Below are 23,966 nucleotides of genomic sequence, written 5' to 3'. Positions count from 1 at the left end.
GTTGAATCAATGAACAATTAAATAGAACCTGTGTGACAGAGTGAAGGAGGATAACAGAAAAAGCAACACATTGTGCAACAATCTAAAGAAACTGCAGACCGCCCCGACTCCGCAGCAGCAGGAAGGCTCCACACTCCAGACCGCAGTCGGACGGCCAACTCCTCCTCCTAGTCCTAGCCCCCCTGCTCCAGCAGGTCGCAGAGAACGGGGGTGAGAGAAGACTCCAAACCTCCCTCCACCCGCTCATTGTAATGTTGATGCATGTGTGTTCTAAGGTGCATTTAAAACCCAGGAGGGCTTGGAGCTACCTGCCAGAGAGCAGCAGGTAAGCGCATGGTCCCTCCTGCTAGCCCTCAATGTCTACGTGTATTTAAAATTGAGAGGTGGGCAACGATGCCAGGGGTGGGGTGTACACCCTGATGGTACTTTGGACTCCGTGTATCGTGCCCACCCCCAAGATCCTATATGTATGTGTAATGAGAGTGTGAGTAATGTGAATGTCTAAGTTGTGGGATAAAATTGAGGCAGAGGCAGCCAGAAGGGGACAGAGGGCGGGGGGGTAGCCTCCTCTGCACCCTGGTGACATACCCCTACTCCAAGGCCCTGCATGTGTGGGTGGTTGTGGTGGAGCGGGAAGAGGGAGGCAGCTGGAGATGGGGAGGGACCCATACTCCGCGACCCGCCAGGGAAAGGGGGCCCAGGCCCATCCAGACCGGGCCCAGTGCAGCAGCGCCGCCCGGCCACACAGAGCCCGGGACAGTCCACCCAACCCCACCACAGAGAAAACTGCACCCACCCCACCATCCACTCATCTTCCAGACTACATAAGACAATAAACACCCAGGCTGAGATCTTCCTCCACCTCTCCTGTATCTCCCCCTCCTGCAGAGGGAGCTCCTGAGGAGAGGAAAGCTCCTGCAAGATGTGACAATCTCCCCCACCAGTTGAAGAGCCCCCCAGGTGGCTCGACGCACCGGCGGCACCCTGTGTGTGATCATCTTGACAGAGAAAATGTTTGTTTCAAGAAACTGCTGTACCCGTTTTCCATTTCTATAAAGAACTGAGGGCCGGCTCAAGACTTTTGCACAGTGCTGTATTTTTCTGAAACGTCACACTCAGCTTGATCTGGAAGTAGCTGCCGCTGCAGCCGGTGAAGCTGTGGCTGGATCTGCGTGCCATAACAACATTATTATGAGATCAAACATACTGAAATGTGCCAGTTCTGATATGTTCACACTCAAAGCTTAAAGCATTAGGCACAAAAGTTGGCAGAACACCCTAACACACACAAGTTAGATTAGCATTTTTAGATTATATGCTTTACTGGTTGTGGAGCTGTGATAACAAAATGCAGGGTCTTTGACATTGTGTCATTTAGTTTGGCTCTAGCTCAGAGTGAAAGTTCAGTGAATTTTAAGGTTATTTGGCTGTTGATACGGTGCCCTTTTTTGTATGAAAGTAACTCTGGCAATGACCAATGCGAATCTGGTCAGATGGAGAGCATATAAAGCAAAAAAAAAAATTAAATAGCTGTCTGTTGTCCCTGAGATTGTGGCGCTAATTTGGCTTAACAATTAGCCCCTTCACAAATTAAATGCATGCTAAAAAATGACAGCTACCTTGTGTGTTTAAGTGCAATACCAAGAAGTCATTTATAAGCATTTGTATGTGATGAGTTAGAAGTAAACGGGCAGTTTGACTGTTGCCGTAAAGACAGTGCATAATGGCACCGATGCTAAAGGACACCTTGTGCATATCTGTGAAACGCCAGCGGCTTTGACAACGCAGCAGTATTTGAGGTCCTCTCATGTTTATATGTTGCATCTGTTCATGTTTTTCTCTGCCGTGCCCTTGACTGCTGCGAAGTCAAGAAAGAAAATGTAAACTTACACATTCACCCGTGCAGTGCCTTTTCTTTTCTCAGCTCTGCCTCAGTATTTGTAGAAACATTTGCATTCAAACTATCTGTGCCAAAAAGATTATGTTGTGGATTTGATTCGGTTGACTGTGCATGCATACATGCATTTCCTCAAATGCATGCATTGAGAGGAATACAGTGACCTTTTCACTAAATAAGCTTATAAATGCACGCAAACAGCGGAAGATAACTCGCGTTGCGGCTTTAAATCATCCGTGGCAGCACTGTTGTGAAGAAAATACTGAGCATAGAGTTTAAAATGCAACCGACCAGTGCAAGAATAAATTTAGCCCAAACAGATGCTTACCCCCAGTCTCGGAGTATACATCTTTTTCTTGGGTGTAATGCGAGTTAGGATAATTAAGCTGCAGGACCTGACGTTAGATAATGGACCGCGGCAGTGAAAGGCGTCCATAATGACCGATGAGAACTCGGGCCATTGTTGTTAAGAGCGTGGACGCCAAGATGCAGCCGCACACCGCCAGACGTATAATCACAGATCCTGTAGATAGTCATACGAAGTCATCAGCGTGCGGCAAACCATTTCTGTCTACAGTATTTTTCTTTCAGACTCCTTCCTTCTCAAACACCCATCACAAGCAGTTACTCTAAGATGGACACTTATACACTCCCCCGTTCGTTATATTGATCCATGCTTACACAAGCATTAGCACTCACTTAGAATGAGAGGCATGTCTTCACCCAAACTCAGGAGCACCGAGCACAAACACATCCATACAAATGGACGCAGCCGAGTTTCTTGTGTCACTCTGTGAAATACGCACTTGAACTTGTCAGGATAAAAATATGCGTCCTTCCGAATGGAATCGGAGCGCATAGACGCTGATGTATTCATCCAGTGTGTGTGATTTAACGAGGCCTGCTCCGTCTCGTCATAAATCATGTTAATAATCTGAGCTTCCCATTGATTTTTAGTTTTTAAGCCCTCCCCCCGCCCACTCTGGTGCATTATTTGACATCTCCAGCCTTTCCTTCCGATTTGATGAACTCCACTCAGACGCACGCACACACAGAACTCACGAATCCGCTCTTCCTTTTAGAAGTCTTTATTCATCTGCGTAGAAAAAAAGACGACAGACCAATAAATGGAATAGCGTTTTGCACCCTTTTTTTATGTTTATACATAAGAGTGTTTTCATTATCACATCTGAGGGTGACACTTTTAAAGGAAAAGGATCTCTACACAGAATGAAAGGAAGCTTCAGTGCTTTTAAAAAAATTAAAAAAAAAAAAAAAACAACCCTAAAAAACCCACACCGGAGCTCTTCCAATATTACTGGTACACTGTAACACAGGTTGAAAAAGAGAAAGAGAGCTACACAAAGTAAGACTTGGGTTTCAACACTTACAGGCTCTATCTAAATCACCCCTCTCCACTCTCCCCCTTTATTTTTCTCTCTCTACCTTCTCCTCTTCCTCTTCCTGTTAATCTCTGGCTGTATTTTATTAGCGTCTTCTTTGATGTTCCTACTGCCTTAAAGTACATTAGTGTGGTCAGCGAGAGGCGGTCAGAAAGCAGGGGGTCGCTCGTTTCCCTGTGGTTGTCTTTGAGTTGAATTGCACAGTGTAGCGGTCAGGCTGTGATCCCAGTCACCAGAACATAGTGTCTATGCTGTGCTAAGGCCTATAAAACCACACGACCTGAGTCAACTTATACGTTTCACCTCCCAGAATGCACTAGATCAGGTGTGATTATACTAGTTGTTTTAGTTTCTCCAATTCAGCTAATCTTTATTATAATACAAGTAAATGAATTGCCTTTGTATATGACAGTGTAAGAGGAAAGGCCACAATTTCATTGTTGATCTAAATTAACTGATTAAAGAGGACCTATTATGCGCTTCCCTATTTCAAACGTGGGCCTTAAAAAAACTAACCTCAAATTGCTCTGTTATTTTTTTGTTTCTACTCTTTGATCTGTTCATATCAAATACGAGGCGATCTCTATAATATGGTCATCACAGGCACACAGCTCTAGTTGTGAGCACAGCACTCCCACCAGTCTGCTGTTCAAACCCTCTGAGGGGCACAGGAAAGGGAGCTGAAGTGGCTCATCTCAGACAGTGGGTGAACTGAGGGGCTGCACCGAGATAAATGACGGTAATTTTGGATTGTAATTCATGCAAAGCAACTCTGGTGCTCGAAGAATAAAAATATGAGGCTGGAAATGAGCAGAATAGGTCCACTTGAATCATCTGGTCCATACAACGTGAGGCAATTGTGGAAAAACGTCTGTCTTAGATTCCTGCACCCTGGGGTAATGTCTTTGAACTGCTTGGTTCATTTAACTAACAGTAAAAAGAGATAAAGATTTTCAATTTACTGAGTAATAAGACTGAGAAAAACTGCAAATACTTAAAATTGGGAAGCTGCAACAGGGAAACATTTGGCATTTGTTTACACAGAGGGATAAAATATTTAAATTTTTAATTTTGGGAGTTTTACAGTTTGGTCAGGTGTTTTTAACTGATTCCTGATTCCTGTCTGGTATTTTTGCTGTAGTCAATCAATATATTGTAAGCCACTAATAGAGGTCTTTATATACAAATCATTCTTACTCTCTTTTTAAATAAACACAGAGAAAAATATTTTTCCCCCGCTGTAGTCGAATAGATTTGTTAAGAGTGGATTTTAACAAAGAGTAATCAGACCAGTGCCGTTCCAACTTCCACCAAAAAAAGTGTCAGCTGCTAAAACTTATTTTTAATTAAGAAGGTTTAGCCATCCTCTAGAAGATAATGGGTTACTATAATAAGATGTGTGATTAGGATTCTTTCACTTCATTTGCAAAGATAATTTAATAATGACACCAGACCACAATAAAAACTGGGTACATGCAGTGCTGAAATTCCAAGATGAAGTTTTTTTTCTTCCTTTTTTTTTTTTTACAATAATAGTCGTTCTTGTCAGGCTTGTCTGTTGTCCTGTGGTCTTGGCAATCAGTGTATTTTTTACTCAGATTGTCTCGCCGTGCTTCTTGTCCTTGTTGTTGTCCTACCGATGTTTTTAAAATCCTGAAATGTGCTGTTTATTTAAAAAAAAAAGATACACGAGGTGAAAGGTAACTACCGAGAAATGTTAAATTCATCTTTGAATTTCAATGATCACAGGCACCTGAAAACAGTCCTTGAAGGAAGCATGCACTCTGTTATCACTCGGCATGTGCTGAGTGCAGTGGGTACACTGTGGGCAAAAACTTCATTCTTTTTTTTTCTCTTCTTTTTTGGACTATGATGTCACATTATTCCAGTTGTCAACCCTCTTCTTTAACCACCCACTCCCTTCTTGATCCCCCACCTTTTTTCCTCTTTGTGTGCTTTTTTACCTCCTGCTGCTGCATTTGTCACACGCCCTTTTTTCCACTTAGCTCCCCTTTTCTGTCCTCGCTCTTTGCCTGAAGCCAACACACCTCTCTCTGCGTCTACATTCCCCCCAACACAGCTCCGCACCCTCTTTTTTTCCTCATCTCCTTTGATGTTTTCTCCATCCATCCATCCATCTATCCATCCATCCATCCATCACCCCCACCCAAACACATGCTCTCTCTCTCACTCTCATTAGTCTCCTCGTGCTGTGGTTTGTGTCTCTCGTCTCTGTCAGAACTGTTATCACTGCTGTCAGCTCCCTTGGCGAGAACAAAGTCGTCCTCTGCTCACAGCACCACAAAAGACACAAGAGAAATAAAAGGAAAGAGCCTCAGCTGAAGAAAAAAAAAAAAAAAAGAGGCGGAAAGGAGGAAAAAATTAAAAAGGAGGGGAATAAACCAGAGGAAAGGAAGGGGCTTGGAACACATCTTTTCATGTCAACCATGATGCATTGTCATCTGTGGGTTATAACAACCATTGATTTCTTCCTCTGTCATCCCTTTTATCTATACAGCACAAAGCTTACAGTTGGTTGGAAGATTTGAGACCTATCTCTATACACATCAAGTGCCTTTTCCCCATATTATAAATATATCTCCTTCTAAATCAGCTAAGCCTAGTATATCAACCTCAAATAATTTACTGTGTATTATCATTAGCTGAGAAGAACAGTAGGTTTGAAAGACACTGAGATATCCAAAAGAGAAACTGTAACCATTTATAAGAAGCGCTGAAAGAAGGGCCTACTATAAATTGTATTTATACAGTAGAAGAGTATAGTAGGACTTACACTTCTGTCACTCTAGCAATTGTCCAATTAACATAGCAGAAATTCTCTACTTAACAAACCAATCAGAATTGAACCAGCAGAGGCACAGAGGGTACTTTGGAAACCAAGGACAAAATAACCACTAGCCAACAGGGCTTTCGTGGCTCAGGGAGTGCGTCCCTGTATCATCACGTGTAGGCATAATCTATGTCAGGGATGCCACCCTCTCTGTAGCCACGGTTGGTGCCATATGTAACACGATGGTGGCTGGTTTGGCTGAGGATGGTGCCATTTAGGCTGCCAGCTCCGTGACTGCTCCGGTAGGTCCCGTTAGCTTGGGAGGAAGAGGAGGAGGAGGAGGGGAAAATGGTGTGGATGTAGGTGACATCCTCCAGCTTAGGCTGAACAGGCTGATGGGCCATAGCTGTCATCTGAAACCCTGCAGGAGGGGCCCTGATCTCTAAGATGGAAGTGTCTTTCTTGGTGCCTGACTCTACATAGTCATCATAATGTTTTCCTCCCCGGCCCCTGTTGTATGAGCCCGAGTCCCCGGATATGTAACCTGATCTCTGTCCATACCAGCAGAAGATGCCAAAGATTAACAGAAGGCTCACTAATGCTGTGGCACCCCCAATAATCCCAGCCAGTGGCAGGGCTGTTAATTCTGAGTCTGGTCCCTTTTTATCTGAGCCCTCTTCTCCTGAGTGTGCCAGAGCATCTCCAGTCTCTATCTGTGCACAGGCCGGGGCTGAGTCTTTACTGTCCGTGTCCGTGCTGACAGCTCGAGACGAACCCATGCTGGGGCTCCCAAAGGAAGTTTCCTGTCGTAATGGCAGCAGGCAGATGAGGTAATGGGAGCGTGGGGTGAGCTGGGTTAGAAGATACTGCCTCCTTTCTCCAGGTACCAAAGTCTCTGTTATTGAACCGAGAGCTGCACTGCTGCCCAGCCTCAGCCACGACAGGCGGAAGGAGGGTGCCGGCTCTGGACAAAGCCAACTCACCAGCACGCTGTCTGAAGAGAGAGGTTTTACAGTCAGCTCCAGTGCCTCTCCAGATACGTGCCCTCCTTCACCTGGGGGCAGAGGCATAACTAGGCCTGGCCGCTTAGCTCGCAGGGTGAAAAGAGAACCCTGTGTGGGGATGAGCAGAGAGGTAGTGGTGGCGCTGCCATGGGGGACTGAAGCCACTGCTTGACCCCCTCCAACACCATCTTCACCTCCTCCATCTTTGTCTGCTGGGTTCATCCCTATTCCAGTATTAGGAACAGGAGGGGGACCTTCACACTGCTCCATCAGAGAAGTTAGGTCTCTAAGGGCCTGATCCCTTACAGGCTCAGGCCCCTGACAGGTTAGACCCCTAACTGTAACCGCCGCCCCCCGACCGTGCAGCCAGGCATGGAGCCAGCGAAGGTTGCAGCCGCAGTACCAGGGGTTTCCTCGCAGCAGTAGCAGCTCCAGGCTTTCTGTGTCCTTAAAAAGTCCCCGGGGCAGAGTGGTGAGATTATTCCCCGACAGGTCCAGCCTCTGCAGCCGCCGCATCCCATCTAGCGCCCCCCTCGAGATGTGGGTCATACCATTGTCTTGCAAATGGAGTCGCACAAGGTGAGCTGAAGGCAGGTTGGCAGGTGGAGACTGCAGAGCGTTCCTGACCAGTGAAAGCTCAGTCAGGTTGGAAAGACGAGAAAAGGTGTCATCTGCTATGCGTGTGTTGGCCAGCAGGTTCCCGTCCAGGACCAAGCGTCTCAGAGAGGAGAGCCCACGGAAGGCATGAGTAGGGATGGTGCTGATTCTGTTGTCATCCAGTCGCAACTCTTCCAAGGATGTTGGCAGGCCTGCGGGGATGCTTGACAGGTGGTTCCGAGACAGAAACAGCAGTCGAAGCCGTGGGGTCCCAGAAAAGGCTCGGTCCTGGATGCTAACGGTGGATATCGAGTTATCATCCAGGTGTAAACGTTCTAGTAATGGTAACTTGGCAAGAGCCGACCGCGGTAACGTTCGTATATTATTATCCTGCAAATGGAGCTCCCGTAATGAAGGCGGGAGGTGTATAGGAAATTCATCCAACTGGTTGGCATACAGGTAAATCACTCGTATGGAAGTGCTGCGTTCCAGCGACGGTGGCAGCCCGGCGTTACTCAGGCGGTTGCTCTGTAAGTACAGGATGGCAGCCGTTAACGGCAGCGGAGGAATAATGCTGAGGCCACGGTCATTGCAGTAGACAAAACCCTCGTCGCAGCGGCAAACAGAGGGGCAAACTATGCCCTCGTCTCCCTCTCCCGTCTCCATGGCAATTGCCGCTGCCGCCAGTTCCAGCACCTCAGCCAATAAGGTGAGGCACAGGAGGAGCAGGAAGAGCCAATCGCGGAGTTCTGCAACACTCTCAGCTGCCATGGTGGCGCACAGCTCCTGATAGGAGAGAAAATGGAAAACTGGATCAAAACAAAGTACAGACACTGAAACCCAATGATTCTAAAATGAATGGAGAAAAAAAAATTCATTATATTCAAATAGGGAAGCAAAAAAGAAGGACGAGACAGAGCGAGATAGTTTTGCTGTGGGGTCTATCTCCAAAATTACTCGACCAAAGTGCTGTGTTTTCTACCTGCTGATAAAAGTAGAGTCTCTTTAAATCTCTAAAGTGCAAAAGATTTGGGGATTGAATCATCAGATGCACTTATAAGAAGCTGCCCACTATTATATGGGTCAGGGCGACCAAGCAAAAGACAAACGCACATTTAGAGACAGAGTGTGATGAGGGGTGGATTGACTGGACGAAGAGGATTACAAGAATCGGAGAAAGCAAAGGGACAACAGAAATGGAGAAAATTGGACAGTGACATTTGAAGGAAGGGAAAATAAATGAAGAGGAGTTTTTTTTTTCTTCCACAGAGATTAACTGAAATGGAGTGAGTGACATGAAACTAAAATGGAGGCGAGATCGGGGAGGAGGAAATCAGATTAATTGCCCACAGTCCAGTTGATGGCTCAGAGAGTAGCAGAACTACTAAACTTGTTGTTATTGCCCTATATCTACCCCTAATAAATATATATGATAAAACTGAAGAGAATATAGAAGAAAAGCAGAGAAATTTAGGTTTCATATTGTATACTCAGAAACACAATTTATCTATCAGAGGTCGTGACCAAAACACACACTGAGAAATTTGCTCACACAAATAAACAAATGTACTGAGCACAAAGCATTCACATACAGAAGTCTCAGTACAAGCTGACATGTATAATGCATGGTTTCACTCAGTTGTTATTGTTCGTGAAATTTCTATAAATTATTCAGGAAAGTGGTCCTGAAATCCCAGAAATGTTTTAGTGAGATGTTTTACAGAGAAGCATTTTTCTGCAACATTAATAGGTTCCTTGGTCGATGTTTTATGATTTGTCTCCTTGCAAATCCTTGACACCAACATCAATAACATGAATTTACAATTCAGATAAAATGATCTCCGTACGTGCACATTCACGGCTCACTATATTTAGAATATGAAAAATATACAGTGGTGAAAGTTGTGGAAATTGCATTGTGGCGTCCTCGTGTTTGAATCCTTTCTTTTAAGTAGCCCGAGGCTGGAAAATGTGCCCTGATGTGAAATGCCTGACATGATTTGACAGCACATTTGATAAACAAATCCTCTAAAGGCAAGTTTTTTTTCCCCCCCCTTTCTCCGCCCCTTCTGCACATGCATGTTTGTGCGTGTGTGTTTGTATGTGAACTCTGTGCTACATGTAAAATTGCCCCTTGGCTGCAGTCAAAATCCATGCAAAGCAAACGAGAGATGGCAACAATAGTTGAGAGGCAAGGAGGGAGGGGTGGAGGCGAGGAGACAGATGGACAGTAGGACAGTCAGGAGGAGGAGGAGAGAGGGGGAAATGAGTTCCTGGCAGTGAAGACTGAAGTCACTGTCAGCTGGAAAAAGAATAATGGCTCCAAATATTGGTTTGGTGTCATTTTTTTCTATTCTGTGAGATGGATGTAAAAATAGCCGCATTTGTGTACCTGTACATGCTTGTGTGTGTGCCTCTGATGCATGTGTGCGTTTGTGTATGAGAGAAAGATCTGTATCAACAACAACTAGCTCCTGTCTCAGCTCGACACCGGCAGCATTTGATATGTCAGGGTGAAAAAGAGTGTGTGCCACCTAATTCGACGTGGACCCAGACTTGATTTTTCTCTTTTCTTAATAGTATTTTTAGCTCGAATCTGACTATTTCTTTCCCCGGCATGTGAGAGACAGAAAAAGAAAGAAAGAGGTACACATACACACAAGAGGGGCTGTCAAGGTACGAGCTGAGACCATATTGGGATGCTCTATGAATATCAACTAGCATATGTTTCAGTGCCACACTATCCCTGCTTCCCTTTCATAAACATCCTCTTGGCACAAGCTGGCATGTGTGTTTCTTGCCCACATGCCAAGGTTTCCCATCGACACGTTCTTTTAATGATCCTGATTTTTCTCTCGTCTCTCTCCCCTCCCTCGTCCATCCTCTCGCTCTCTCTCTCTCTCGCTGCATCTTTATCACGCCGTGTACCTCTCCAATCCGCCCACCTCCCCTTGATAATCTTTCATTATATCTACTTTCAGGTTTGTTTACAGAAGTGTCCGTGCAGTCATCCTCCTCCTCTCCTCCCCTGTTTCTATCTCTCTAATCCTCTTTTATCGTTTCCTCTTCAGTCGTCCGTTGATTCCTGCACACTGAGATTGGATCAATCGGCTCTCCGCTTCCTCTCCTGTCCTCTCCTCCACTGCAACTTAGTTTCTGTTTTTCATTTAGATGCACCTCTCCCCCAAATCTCTTCCTCCTCCACCACTCCCGTCTCTTTCTTACTCCCTCGGCATTCTTGCCTCGGCATTCCCTTTCCGCTCCCTTGTGTTTTTTTTGTTTTTGACCCCCCACTTCCCACAAACATTTTAATCATGTTCTGAAGTAAAGGAGCACAGAGCTGGTGTGTGTTTTCTAGTGTCTTCCTTCCTATCCTGTAGCTCAAAGCAAGATGTAAGTGTAGTGTTCCTCACTGTGATGAATGAAGTGTACGTGCGTGCGTGTGTGTGTGAAAGGTCTGATCGACCCAGGATGTGATTGCCAAGGGCTTGCTCACCTGTTCAGTGTCTGTGCCTTTCACGCCCGCCGCAGCCTTGTTTTTCTCTATCAAGGATTTGTGGAGGGGAGTATTAGTGTTTATATGGGTTATTGAGGATGTTGCTGTGGATCTCTGCGTGTTAGCACAATTTCAGTCTCCTTCGAATCGTTCAGAAGTGTAGCCTCTTTCCTTCGGGCCGTTGAATCTTCCTCAGCTTGGGTGAATGATGATAGGGATGATGATAGCCTGTACTCCAGGGCTCCACAAGTAGCAACACCAGCATGGCTCAAAGCCGTCTCGGCATCCACATTTGTGTCTTCTTTGTGTGTGTGTGTGTGTGTGTGTGTGTCCTGCTGTCAAATTCTCTCTCTCTTGGTAAGGGGCTTTTAGGCCTGCCAACTCAAGTCATCTTCAGCAAGTGTCCAGAGGCCTAATTCTGAAACAGCCACCCCCCCCACACTCAAATGCTACAGTTGGGCAGACAGTCAGAAGATGGTTGTGGGCTCAAGGGTCCTTCTTCGAAGTCAAAAGCGACCCTGGTTACTCATGCAGGCAGTGGGTCATGCAAAAATAGTACTGTACCGAGCGGCACTTGTTTCAAATAGACAGGTAGTGGTTTTAATAGATGATCGGCGTGAGGAAAATGAGAATAAGTACGCTTTTCACAGCTCGGAAAAATCCAACAAAGTGTCCTTGATCTGTTATTAGAGCTGTACTATAACAATTATTACAACATGCACTTCACGGTTCAGTGATAGTAATGAGCACTTTTTAAGGCAGTGATGGACAGGCTGGCCTCAGTAAGAGTGCCGACTGTATGAGCAGGATTCAAGGGAAAAGCTCCTTTCTCCTTCTCCCTCAGTTTCAAGCACTCTCTCCTCTGTTAAATGTTTGATCACTTCCTTCTCAGTTCACACAGATCATCTTCAGCAAAGCCAGATGACAGCATGTATTGTATACCGTCCGCTTTAAGGAGTGCTGTGATGGGCTGGCTCAGTGTGAAGAGTTGGTGGAAATGGACAGCCTTTGTATCCTGAAGGTAGACTTCACTGGTGTCGACTTCAGCAGGACAGCTGGCTGAGTGTTAGTGAGCGCCGACCTGAAAAGAGACAGCAGGCAAGAGTAGTATTAGAGGCTTCATTTGGAGATGCATTTGAGCAACGAGGTAAAATCTGTCTGATACAATGGGCCATTTGTAACACATCAGACGTGAAAAGAGAGTGCACAACAAGGAGGATTAAAGGTCACTGATTCAGTTCACGACACTCTTTACAAATTTTGGATTACTGTATGATGCTAATGGAACCAGAGACATTATAATAGAGAGCCAGAGAGACGTGGCACAGATTTTGATGGAAGATCGCTTCAAAAGATGGATGGATGGACAGTGCTGTCTACAAGCCTTTTGTTTCAAAATGTAACATGCAAATGCATGCGCAACAAATGTAGCTGCATAAATACAGCTTAATCAAAATAAGTGAGCCGCGTGATAATGATGATGGTGACACTTGTAGAAGTTATGCTAAAATATTTCAAGATGTGCCAAGAATTAAGACTGAGTCTTCTGAAGTAACGTGTCTTAGAAGCTGCATAAAATACATTATGTCATTGGCTTTGGGGCCAAGCGAGTCACTTTAAGTCATTCGTGTATCTACATTTTAACGAAAGCCTCTTAAGTTTGAGTCGGCTTGTAGTTTTTAACTCTTATTTTAAGCGATGTTAAAAGCTTCATTTTCTTAACCACTGGAGCTTGTCACAGCTGTTTTTGGGTGAGAGGTGGGGTAATAACCACTCTATCACAGGACACAGAGAGACAGAAAACCATTCACACTTAGACATATGGCCAGTTTAAAATCACCAACCTTAAACTAATTTAAAGAAATGGATTCTGGTTAATAAAGGGGAATTGTTCTCATAAATCTGTTGTGGTAATGATCATAGAGTTTATTATATTTCCACAAAAAGAATATTTTAAATATTGGCTTAATGCTTAATGTGCCGTAAATGAAACATCTTCTAATATATCTTCATTTGTTACACCTGTTTTGTGTAAATGATGCCACCATGTGCTGTTGAGTCTTAATGTTGGCACAATACAGAATCCTAAAAGGTACAGGCTAAATAATTATCCCCATCTGAATGGTTATACCTCTTAAAATTAAGTACCTCGTGAAAATACTTCCTGAAGGTCACCACTGCATATGCACAGCACTGTGCTCCCAGTAGACACAAACCTCCCATTAAGGTAACTCCATATTTTATATCTGTGTTTTTTTTTGTGTTTTTCTCTTCAGACAAATCTTTTGAGCTTTTATTAACCATCACGCACTAAGTGCCTGTATCTTATGTGCAGAATCAAACCCCCAGTGAACACTGGTTTTAGAGATATAAGGTTTTCATCAGGCATACTGAGTGTACAGAGACAAATTCATCAAGGCCATTAACTGCTCTGCTGCTCACATTCGCCTCTTCACTTCATCCCAAAGTAAGTAGACTACATCGCCAACTGGGAAATTATTATCCAGTTTGCTTAAACACAAATAGAGACAAACAAAGGCGTCCTCATTTTCATTTTCAAAGGACACGCGCTGCAGCTGAGAAGAACTTGGTCAACAGGCTTATGTCTGTACTCCTGTACATCCTCGAGGGCTGTTAAAAGCTGTGCACTCAGGGCGATGGTGTACAGGTTTTTGTTTCCCATGTGATGTAACTGGTTCCACAGATGGAAACTGGATGTGCAGTTCAGTGAGGTGTTTGGCGAGATAAATGATCCTTTTTATAGGACGTCTTCAGATTGATATCCAGTTGATGCCTAGTAAACTTATTCATATGTGCAGACTGTGGCTAACTCGCATAATGAAAATCAAGCGACGTGGGGCAGAATGATAAAGAGGCAGTGTTTTTGCCAAATGTGTCGACTTTGTTATTGGCATTAAGGAGAAATGAGATAATGGTCTAAGCAAGGACTTGGTGCGGTACTCATTGTTATTCAGTTCATTTGTAATTTGTTAAGGTCTAACAGTTTGCATTTTTGGACTTTAAAGTAGCTACAAAAATAAACACTAATTGGATGTCATCAGTCACGTATTAACAGCAGATGTCACCTTTAATAACGTGAACTGTCATTTTAAAGCTAGTCGCTTTACTTAGCTATAATTTCTGAGCCAACTACTCTTAGACTCTGCACTAATCTTTGCATATTGCAGGCAAAACGTCTGCCTGCACTGGACAAGAAGTGACTATTGAGCATCAGCAGCATCTCCACAGCTCACTGCCATTGGTCATTAGACATCAATATGTGAAGCTCTATCTGTGTGATGTCAAGGCTGTCCTTAAAACTTTTTTTGATGGAAGCAAGCCTAACTAGTGGGAGTGTGATGGGAGGACAGCAGACATAAGGAGCATCTATCAGAGCAAGGAGCTTGGAGGCAAAGTACATGCTAGTCATTTGGCAGAGTATGAAAACGGCTGTTTGTCAGAGTTTTGAGGAAGATTAGAGAAAGTTTCACCAAGGTAATGACTTTTGTTAGTCATAACTGCTTGAGAACATTAGGGAAATTGCAGCACTTTTCAAAGGAAATCCGTCTAAAAATAACCTTGTAGAAAGATGTTACACAAAACACGAATGGACACACTTTGACATGGAGTCACAATGATAAAGAAGTTCAAGGTTTTCGTTTATTTCCTCTTTCATGTGGTTTCATTCCTCTGATGTAAACATTTTCTAGAAATGCACTAATTAGTGGTAGAATATAAAAGTATGATAGAAAAGAGAGGTCAGCTGTTTCACTGTTAAGTCATTGAATGATATGAGGTGGGATCAGACCTTCAATATCAGGCAATGAAAATGGAAAAATGAAAACTACTCTTCGAGTGATAGTGAAGGTTGAAAAGGTCTGATGAAAACCAGTAAGCGAACGTCAAATAACAAGTTCTACCTTACTGAAATAACCATCATGTTTCAAAAGGGACTGCGTTTTCTTTGAAGGCGAAGGTGTCTAGTGTCAGGTTTGCATATCGCTTTTCTTCTTGGTCTGCAACCACTCTCCAATCAGTTGATGAATGCACATTTTTCTGTTGTTGATGGCGGTTATCATGGGGTCACTGACTGGTGACCCTGGAGACTAGGATTTGGCAGTAGATTTTAGAATGACTGCCAGCAACTACTTGCAACTATTCTGGGAGCATTTGTTTTTCCCTAGCAACCGGTAGTTGCCAGGTGGTCTACAACTAGTCTCTGGATGAAACACGCCTTAGCTGATTAGTCAAAAAGTTAATTTAAAACAAGGTGGGGGTTATAGCTTGCAAAGGGGGAACAATTATTATCTTTTCTTAATCTTAACTGATAGCAGATTTTGAGTGTAGGACCATTTGTTGGATAAAACACTTCAAACCATATCTGATATGCTCATTTCCAGTTCCATATTTTCATTCTGGGACTCTACTGAGAGGTCAAGAAAGCCCAAATTATCTTGTGCTAAGCTGTGGTGCAGCTTACATTCTTTCCCTTTTAGCTATTTTTCTTCTAACTAGCTACCCCTTGTACACCAGAAGTTTGTAGGTTAAGTGGGTGGCGCTGTGTTAATATAGGTTTTAGGTTGCAGTTTACTAAATTTACAATTACGCTTTATTTCATCAGCTTTTCGCCTGTAGAAAGGTTATATATAGAAAGCAAACTGATGTCTGCTATCGTAATATTATTTCTTCTAATGTTATGTCATCCTCTTTACATAACATGTCACACTGTCACTGAAACAAAGAAGCAGTTAAAAAGAAAGCAGTAATCCATATCGTGTGCTGAGGTCAAAAACATTTCTGACTGACCCTTCACTCCATGTTTTTTCTGTTGTACTCGATTTTTTTTTTTTGTCTTTTTGCATAACAGAGACCGGAGAGAACATCTCGTTCCTCAGGGGGACAGAAGTCACTCAGCTCTTGTGAGCCAGTCTACAACAACTGTGTAGCCTACAGGCAGGCAACAGTATGTGACTTTCACTGTGGCATCTGTGCTGTTCAGATGCTCTCACTCCTCTTTCCTTTGTGTAGTAATAAGCAGATATTAGTGTTTTATTTTTCTTTGTTTGGTGCAGAGGCTTATAAAGAAGGCTAGAGATAATAAAACTGCATAAACCAATAAGTGTGATTCTGTACAGATACTGCATCCACATCTGAGCTCAGAGCGACTGAAGACTACAACAAAACAAATCTTTTTACGTTGTGGATACTTTTATGTTAAAGTAAAGTGTACAGATGAACAGTAAAATGATTCGTGTGACTACAGATGTACAGATGGTGGTAACATATGTGCATGAATACAGCCAGAGCATTCGCATGTGCATTGTTAGTGGTCACCTTGTACGATTTGCGGTTGGAAGCTATAACGAGTGGTACTACAGCTGTTTTTGCTGGCATATTCATTTGTACTGACATGAGGTTCGCAAAGAGGAAATGGTGACATTGAGGCTAAGTAGCATGATCAAAAAACAACAACAACAACAACCTCAAAACCTTTTCCAAATCCTCCTCCAGATGACCTTCTAGCTGCACTGTCACAAATCTGACACACTGTAGTGGGGGTGGCAGGAAATTGACGATATCAAATCTCCATTTCCATCCACCCTTTGCTCCATCAGGCTGATCAGAATAATTGGGAAAATGGAAAGCAAAGAAAAGTGACAGCTGTGATACTTGGCAGTTTGCTCGCTCTGTGCGCCGGAGTGAGCTAGGACAGAGGAAGTGAGGAAGTAGGAGTTAGGGATTAATAGTTGCGGGCCTGGGGACCAAAGTCTGAGTACTTTGTAATCATGTGGCTGTCTAACCCCAGTGTTAGCGAGGTTGATGAGCATGTGTCCCTGCTGACACACACTCTCTCCATATCCACTCTGCTGAATATTAATATGGAAAAGAGAATTCCTCTGAGCCCCATTGTCAGACGGCCTATTGTTCTCTGCTGGCCTCCGCCTGGGCGCGCGTGTATGTGTGTGTTTTAGTATTAATGCGTAACTTGGTGTCTACATTGTGTGCTTATGCATATTAAGGCCATGTATTCATTGCAAGCGTGCGCTGGCTGCAGCAGAGCAGCCGTTAAAGCGGCAGTTGGGGAGATGAGGGGTGTGTTTGCGGCCCGCCATGGCCAATAAAGACAACTGGCCTGAGAACACTTGGACTAGCCATCAGGGCCCAACACTGGCAATTATTTCACCTAGAGGCGCTATCAGTAAAATGAACACTCTCATTAAAACCGTGTCCACATGTGTGTGCATTTAAATGCGTGTGCGCACACCCAAGTCAATTTAGAGACACGGCAAATATATGGCAACACAACTGCTCGTCTTTCAGTCAAAGGGTAATGTGCTGTTTATGATGTTTTGACTGCGGTTGTGTGCTTGCGCACATGAGTATTTACATACTGAGTTCTCTCGGCGTGCCCATGTGAGCACACGCGTGAGTGTGTACGTCTGTGTTAGCTGTGTGTATGCATCTGTATGGATTTATGTGTGTGAGTGTGTGACTGTTTAACTACCCCACACACGTAACCTCCCCATCTCTGCCTCCCCGTTTCTCATTTACTGAGCCAGCGCCAGTGAGAAGGAGTGTGGGGAAACGAGAAAACAAGTGATAGGAGGGGGAGGAGAATGAGAGATGGTGAAATAGAGGCGGAGAGGGAGGTGAGGAGGGTATAGGTTTATACAGGGGAAAAAAAAAGAAGTGAGGCTGGAGTAAAAGGGAGAAAGAGAGCAGGGACGGCAGAGAAGAGGGGAAGATAGAGAAGCAGGAAGATGGGGGAAAGAGGCAGAGGAGGAGGCAGCAGATTTATGAAGCCATTGGAATGTAATTTGGAGGCAGAAATTACTGTCAGCCTGTGCAAGGTTTAAAGTCAGTGAAGCCTGAATCCAGGCCCTGCCTCTGTGTGTGTGTTTGTGTGGCAAGTATCAGACAAATGGATAGCAAATGTGATGCAGAGTAATACCACAGAAGCTCCGCAGTTACTTGTCATACACAATGAATGCAGCGTGTAAGTGTTTATGCACACGCACGTTTTTTACAACTACTCCATGCATGAGTGACATGACTGTATGGCATCAGAACACAACCCAGCATTCATATTTAACAGCTCATATTTCATCGATGCTTGAAGACACAGATACACCCCCGCACGCAAACGCGCGCACACACGCGCACAAACACAGGCGCTGAATTCTTGTCAGGCTCCGAAGGCCATGACTCCGGCAGAATCAGTCGAGGGTGTCGACGTGGACAGAACGAAGGCTGGAGGGAGCTGAGCGGGAAAGAAAAAGACAGAGAGCGTGTCAAGGATAGACAGAGAGAAAGGTAGAGGTGGGAAATGAAAAAGATGGAGGGGGAGAGAGAGGGAGAGACTCTAAGAGGAGCTAAAAAGAAGAGCGAGAGGGATGTGACTAGCTTTCTAACGCAGCAACACACAGCTTCCATTTAGCATGAGAGGGAGGGGCGGAGAGGGAGAGAGATGAGGGAAGCGACAAAGCAGGAATAATCAGCAAACATCTAAAGGGAGGGAAAGGCTCAATACAGTATATTTTTTCTGATCTGGCGTTACTTTGACAGTTGGTTGTAATGCACACACTTGGGGTTGGCTCTATTTTTGCTGCTAATTTCTACACCGACTTCTCATCGATTAGTTGCAGTGAGCACAAAGGGCAAGCAGTTGAGGCTGGAGTTATTTTTGAAATATTATCCTTTTGACAACACTTTCCTTAAAAAAGAAAAGAAAACCAATACAGTGTTGGTCTGCCCCTCAATGCTTCCTGACCTCCTTAAACTGCCTGCGGCTCTCAGCCCAAAGCCCATTTGTTTGTACTGAAGAAGAACATCTTTAAAACTGCAAATAATTAGTGCATTTGCTGAGGATTACATGGCAATGTATGCGCTTCTATTGAGGGAAAGCACTCTTTATTTTAAAAAGCGTTACCTCCAATAGTATTGTATTTGTAATAATGAGGATCGTTTATTGACATTGGAATGATTCCAATCTACCTCCTCCTTCTCCCAAATTCATCTAAAAAAAGAAATTTAGAAATAAAAGAAAAAAGCCTCCCCTGGTAATATTGGAAGTCCATTACTGGCTTGATGCAAAGCTTGGTGGGCATCCCTAGTCTGAATAGATGAAATGTGGACTTGCATTGCCTAATGCTGCAGTCACACTTGGGGAAAATAGTGGTTAGAGACCACAACATGACAGAAATTATTGTGACCGTGTACAATGAACTTAAAATCTCTGAGTCAGTCTCCAGTCTGAGATCGAATGGGGTCACAAACAATTACGTGGAATCTGTTTGTGATAATATGGTGATTAGCTGTTATTAATACAGCAAATATGGCAAATCTGTTGCCGTCAGTGTTGCAAATGTGTTATTGTCAGATATTAAATTTCATATTAACTACCGGAAATTCAGAAATTGCTCCACAAATAGTGACCTAGCTGCTGCAGGACGACGGTTTAGCTGCAAAATTAACTAGGCGCTCAGTAACCTTCCTTTTATGCAGGAATACAACCAGAATACAACTAGCTGGCAACCCACTGAGTCGAGCCTCCTGTAGATATGTGTGGCAGATACTTTCATTGAACTCGGATTGACTGCAATGTACTGGATCAGTTCAGTTCAATGTATTTATTTGAAAGGGAAAATGCAGTTTAACGTAATTCCAGAACAGAGCACATAAAACTGCTGTGCTGCACATCGAATTTAAGTCTGCTACTAATTTCCAGCACTTGTCCCTTGTTGGGCTTTTACATTAGTAATGCACAAGCAATATTTACAACTTTCAGTTAGATAAAACCATAATAAACATGTACAGATGGTGATGGTCTGTCTGAGAGTCTAAGTTGGACTGTGATTGTTTAGCGACCTGTGCAAACACCTTGTGATCAAAAGTGGCTGCCGCAGCGATTTGCAATTGGTTTCCGACAGCAAAGAAAATCTGACGCAGTCACCCGACAATTACAGATTTTCCTCTAAAGGCAGGAAGTTACCATCCTCTTTTACTTTAGTGAGACTGAGTCACAGACTGGAGCTTTTTAGGACATTTTCCAGATATGAGGTACAAAATGTAACTAAAATTCAGAAGGTTCAGCAATAACATGAAATTGACTTGTTTCATTCACTCAGAAATGGAACAAAATGTTTGTACAGAGATCCAAGTGCAGTAGTTTAGCGCTGTGATACAAGAGTTTATGCGTGACAATAATGAAAATCTCAATTTTATTGCTTACATATTTGATTTCTCTTGTGTAACAAAACTTATATTTTCTTTGTTTCTTCTTCTGTTGTTGCAAAATGAAATCGGTGAAATGTCAGTCTTTCTTTGTGCTGCTTTTTGTTTTGGCCATTTCAAGCTGAGGACTGAATCCCTCACTGCATAACTGCAGGAATGTGAAGCAGTGCTCTGAAAATTCCAACACGTTTGTTGTTGCACACATGGAGAAGGGGAAAAAATGTCACACTTCTGATAAATGTCAAGACAAATGTGTTTAACACAGTGACTGGGTAAGATCAGCTTCTTAAAGCAGATCAGTGCTTGGGTGGTTTACGCACCACCCAGCTGCTCCCCTAAAATGGATGCCTCTGAAACACACAGACACACAAAGTTCTCCAGATCTTTTCCACACTTTCTGAAACGAACGTCGACACCGTCACCCTCTCAGTCTCTCTTCTTGCTCTTTTGGCCTGTGGACTGACTTTCTCGCTGACACACAAACGCATCAGCTCTCTATTCTTTTCTCCTCGTTGCCAGTGATAACGAAAGCAGCACCATTATGCACTGTGACAACACTACCTCCCACTTACTCTTCAAGGCAGTACATACCACAGTGTTTCTGTCTCCGCCTGCTTCCCTCCATCTCTCTCCTCTCACTCAGAATAGTGTTGAGGTCAATTAGCTCTGAATTTGCTTATACACTTGGCTGACTGCTTCAGGATGCTGGAAGGTGTTAAGGAGCATCTGTAGATTATTTAAAAGGTTTTCAAACAGGTTTTTTTCTCTGACATTCATCCCCTTTAACACCTTCTCCTACTGTTTGCTATTTACATGTTTCTACATTTTTTTTTGGTCTCTCCCTTTCTTTCTTTATCTTAGATTTTCTCTCTTTGTTAAGTAAAACTAAACTTTTTGCATTATTACTTTATTACAACAGATGGGTAAAGTTATTGTTATGTAAATGAAGCAGTTTTCTGCTAAAGTTTCAACACCTCTAGATTAACTTTGAAAAAAACAAACAAAAACCCCCAGATTTAAGTTGATCTATCTTTGTTTTTTATTTACAGACGATAAATTGAGTGTGATCTTTGAGTTATCGTGGTTTAGTAGTGATGCAAATGGATAACTTGCCATTTGTAGGAGTTTCATAAATGATGAAAACTCCACCGATCAATCACGATCGTCACATTGTTATCGCCACAGGCCAAAGATGGAAAAGCCACCAGCATCATTAAGGGGACAAATTATGCTGGCTGTCTGGACTGGTCCAACCTCAGTCGTGTGTGGCTGTGCTGAGCGGGGGCTATCCCCTCACGCCTGAGAGGATATGTGGCCGAAATGGTGCGTTATTTCCAGTTTATCCTTCAGAATATAGTTTGGACAGAAATTTACAAGGCAAGATAATAAACGTTGGATCTTTGCATAACTGCTTGACTGTCTTGGTGTATGCCTTGGTGGTGTATACGTTTTGTATGCCCCATCACATTTGTTGATACTAATTAAAGTTGAAATTTAGCCATTTAAAAAAAAAAGTATTTAAGTTATCTTAAAACACCATATGTAAGGTACAACATACACTAACATATTTTTTTCTCCAGCGTCACTGGAAGATGAGGATCTTACTGGCTCAGAAACAAAAGCCACCTTAATTACTTAACATTTATATAAATATATGCTAGCTTAATCTATAATAATATAGCATTTAATGTATCAGTAGTTTTTTTTTTTATTGTATTGATCCTTTAAATCTCAAAAATGATCCAATAACTAAAGCTTTAAGGGAGTAAATGCTGCTGACCCGTGCATGCTGCAGGTAACCCTGTTGTCTGCCTTCAACAAAGGTAAAAAAAAAAAAAAAAGTTTGTGGCAAACTGGATAAATGATATTTATTTCAGGGTTAGGGTTAGGGGTTAGGGTTGTGCTGTCACTGGGTTTGGGAGCAGGTGGAATAGACTGAATTTTCTTCACAATTTAAAAAAAAAAAACTCAGCAGGTGTTTTCGTGCACTTTTATTAGCACTTTAATGTGAAAATACTGAGTGGAAATAGAAAATACTCATCAATGAGGCTTCAGTTCGCCTCACCAGTGAACACGATTAATGGAAACATCATTAACGGCCCTAACAGACCAGCAACTTGCCCAACAGATTTTTCTTTTTTTTTCCCCCCCTGACAGATTTAAAATTTCAAAGACCGACAATGATGTTATTGACAACAAAATTTAAGAGGTTTAAGTTTTTTTTAAAAAATCTTAACAATAGTCTGTACACATAATTAATCTCGTATCGATTTAAGGGCTATAAATCTAAACTAATCTGGCAACATATCGCCTGAGTAGCCGAGTATTGTTTACTCACAACTTAACTTAATTACATTTTTAGTTCATTATTTTACTTCACTTTTGTTTATGAATCAGCTATCAATTATAGCTACATGTCTGCAATTCTTACATAGAGGAAATGTTGTGTAATTTTTTTTAATAAAGCCAGCAGCATCCATCTGCCAAGTGTCCGTGATATTGGCGAGGTGAGTTGTCTGCACTGAGTCCAGGGGGTACTAAAGGGCCACAGCTACCCTGGTGTCTCTAAAGAAGTGTCTGCTGTTGTTGCAGTAGACGTGGGAGCTGTCATACTTGTGAAAATAAAGCTAATAATTTTGTTGGGGTGATTTTGTTAGTACAATAAAGGAACTACATCCGAATTTCATTATAGGATCTTTGGTTGCATTATGATTAGTGAAATAAATCTCATTCTATCAGCATTGATGTCTTTAATATGGGTCAGCCCTACCTTTCATGTGCAGGTCTATTCATTTCAGGCCAGGTTATTGATGGTTTATTAGGTGGGATGTTAGTAAAGCGTGAAAATCGAAGACAAACTTTCTAGATTCAATCCTTTGCCGTCTGTGTCTGTCTGTGTGTGGTTAAAATGTTTCTTGCTGTGCATTCTTTCCTTCCCTGTACGACTCCTCCTCTGCTTCTTCTGAGCAAAAAGGACAAAACTCCAGCGGTGATAAGCTACTGAGAGGCAAGCAGTGCAAATGGGAAATTTCAATAGATGGGTCCCAAAACCTTCTGTTGAGAGGGAGAGAAAAGATGGAAAAAAAAGGAATGAAAGGAAGAGGATAAAGAGGAAAGATGGAAGAGGGGGAGCGTCGATGGAGGCGGACAGGGAGACAAAGTGAACTATAGAGTTTTCGCCCTGAAGGAAGCCGGTATCCAAAGAGAGAATGAACGGCAGAGGAGGCAGTAAACAAGACTTTGAGAGAGAGCGCTGCTGAAGAGGGGAAAAGAAGAAGAAGAAGAAGAGGAGGAGGAGAAGTTGGGTCGCGATGGACTAGAGAGTCTAGGAGGGGAGCTGCAAAGGGACGACAGCAGTGGAGATGAGAGACGTGAAGAAGATTGGTTAACACACACACGCACAAAAACACACACACAAACTCTCACACGACACCCAGAGTGAAGGTGTTTTGCATAAATATGGTGCGAATAATGAAAACGCTGGCGGGTTCATTTTAAACACGGCAGCTAATAATTAAAGCAGCCAGACCTCACACTATGGGGC

At 43.2% G+C, this 23,966-nt stretch overlaps 2 protein-coding genes across 3 annotated transcripts in view; one reads left to right on the top strand and one right to left on the bottom strand.

Annotated features, from left to right (window-relative positions):
• macrod1 (mono-ADP ribosylhydrolase 1) overlaps positions 1–23,966 on the top strand; it is a 149,366-nt gene that overhangs the window by 29,016 nt on the left and 96,384 nt on the right. The gene's annotated exons all lie outside the window — the stretch shown is intronic.
• On the bottom strand, positions 4,976–11,247 carry flrt1b (fibronectin leucine rich transmembrane protein 1b). Its single transcript, XM_085431407.1, has 2 exons — positions 11,189–11,247; positions 4,976–8,478 (listed from the first exon to the last, which is right to left on the bottom strand). The coding sequence occupies exon 2, from the start codon at positions 8,461–8,463 to the stop codon at positions 6,262–6,264; it is 2,202 nt and encodes a 733-aa protein (XP_085287533.1). The 5' UTR covers positions 8,464–8,478; positions 11,189–11,247; the 3' UTR covers positions 4,976–6,261.

This window comes from Copadichromis virginalis, linkage group LG2, assembly GCF_057382275.1.
Source record: "Copadichromis virginalis isolate Kocher_CV1m ecotype Utaka linkage group LG2, C_Virginalis_male_GT1.1, whole genome shotgun sequence".
NCBI classification, from domain to species: domain Eukaryota; kingdom Metazoa; phylum Chordata; class Actinopteri; order Cichliformes; family Cichlidae; genus Copadichromis; species Copadichromis virginalis.
Note: the sequence above shows the minus strand (reverse complement) of the source record. Positions and strands in the feature narration are given on the sequence as shown.

What these genes read in the sequence shown, in the direction of transcription:
- flrt1b (XM_085431407.1), bottom strand. Translation starts at nt 8,463, where the DNA reads ATGGCAGCTGAGAGTGTTGCAGAACTCCGCGATTGGCTCTTCCTGCTC.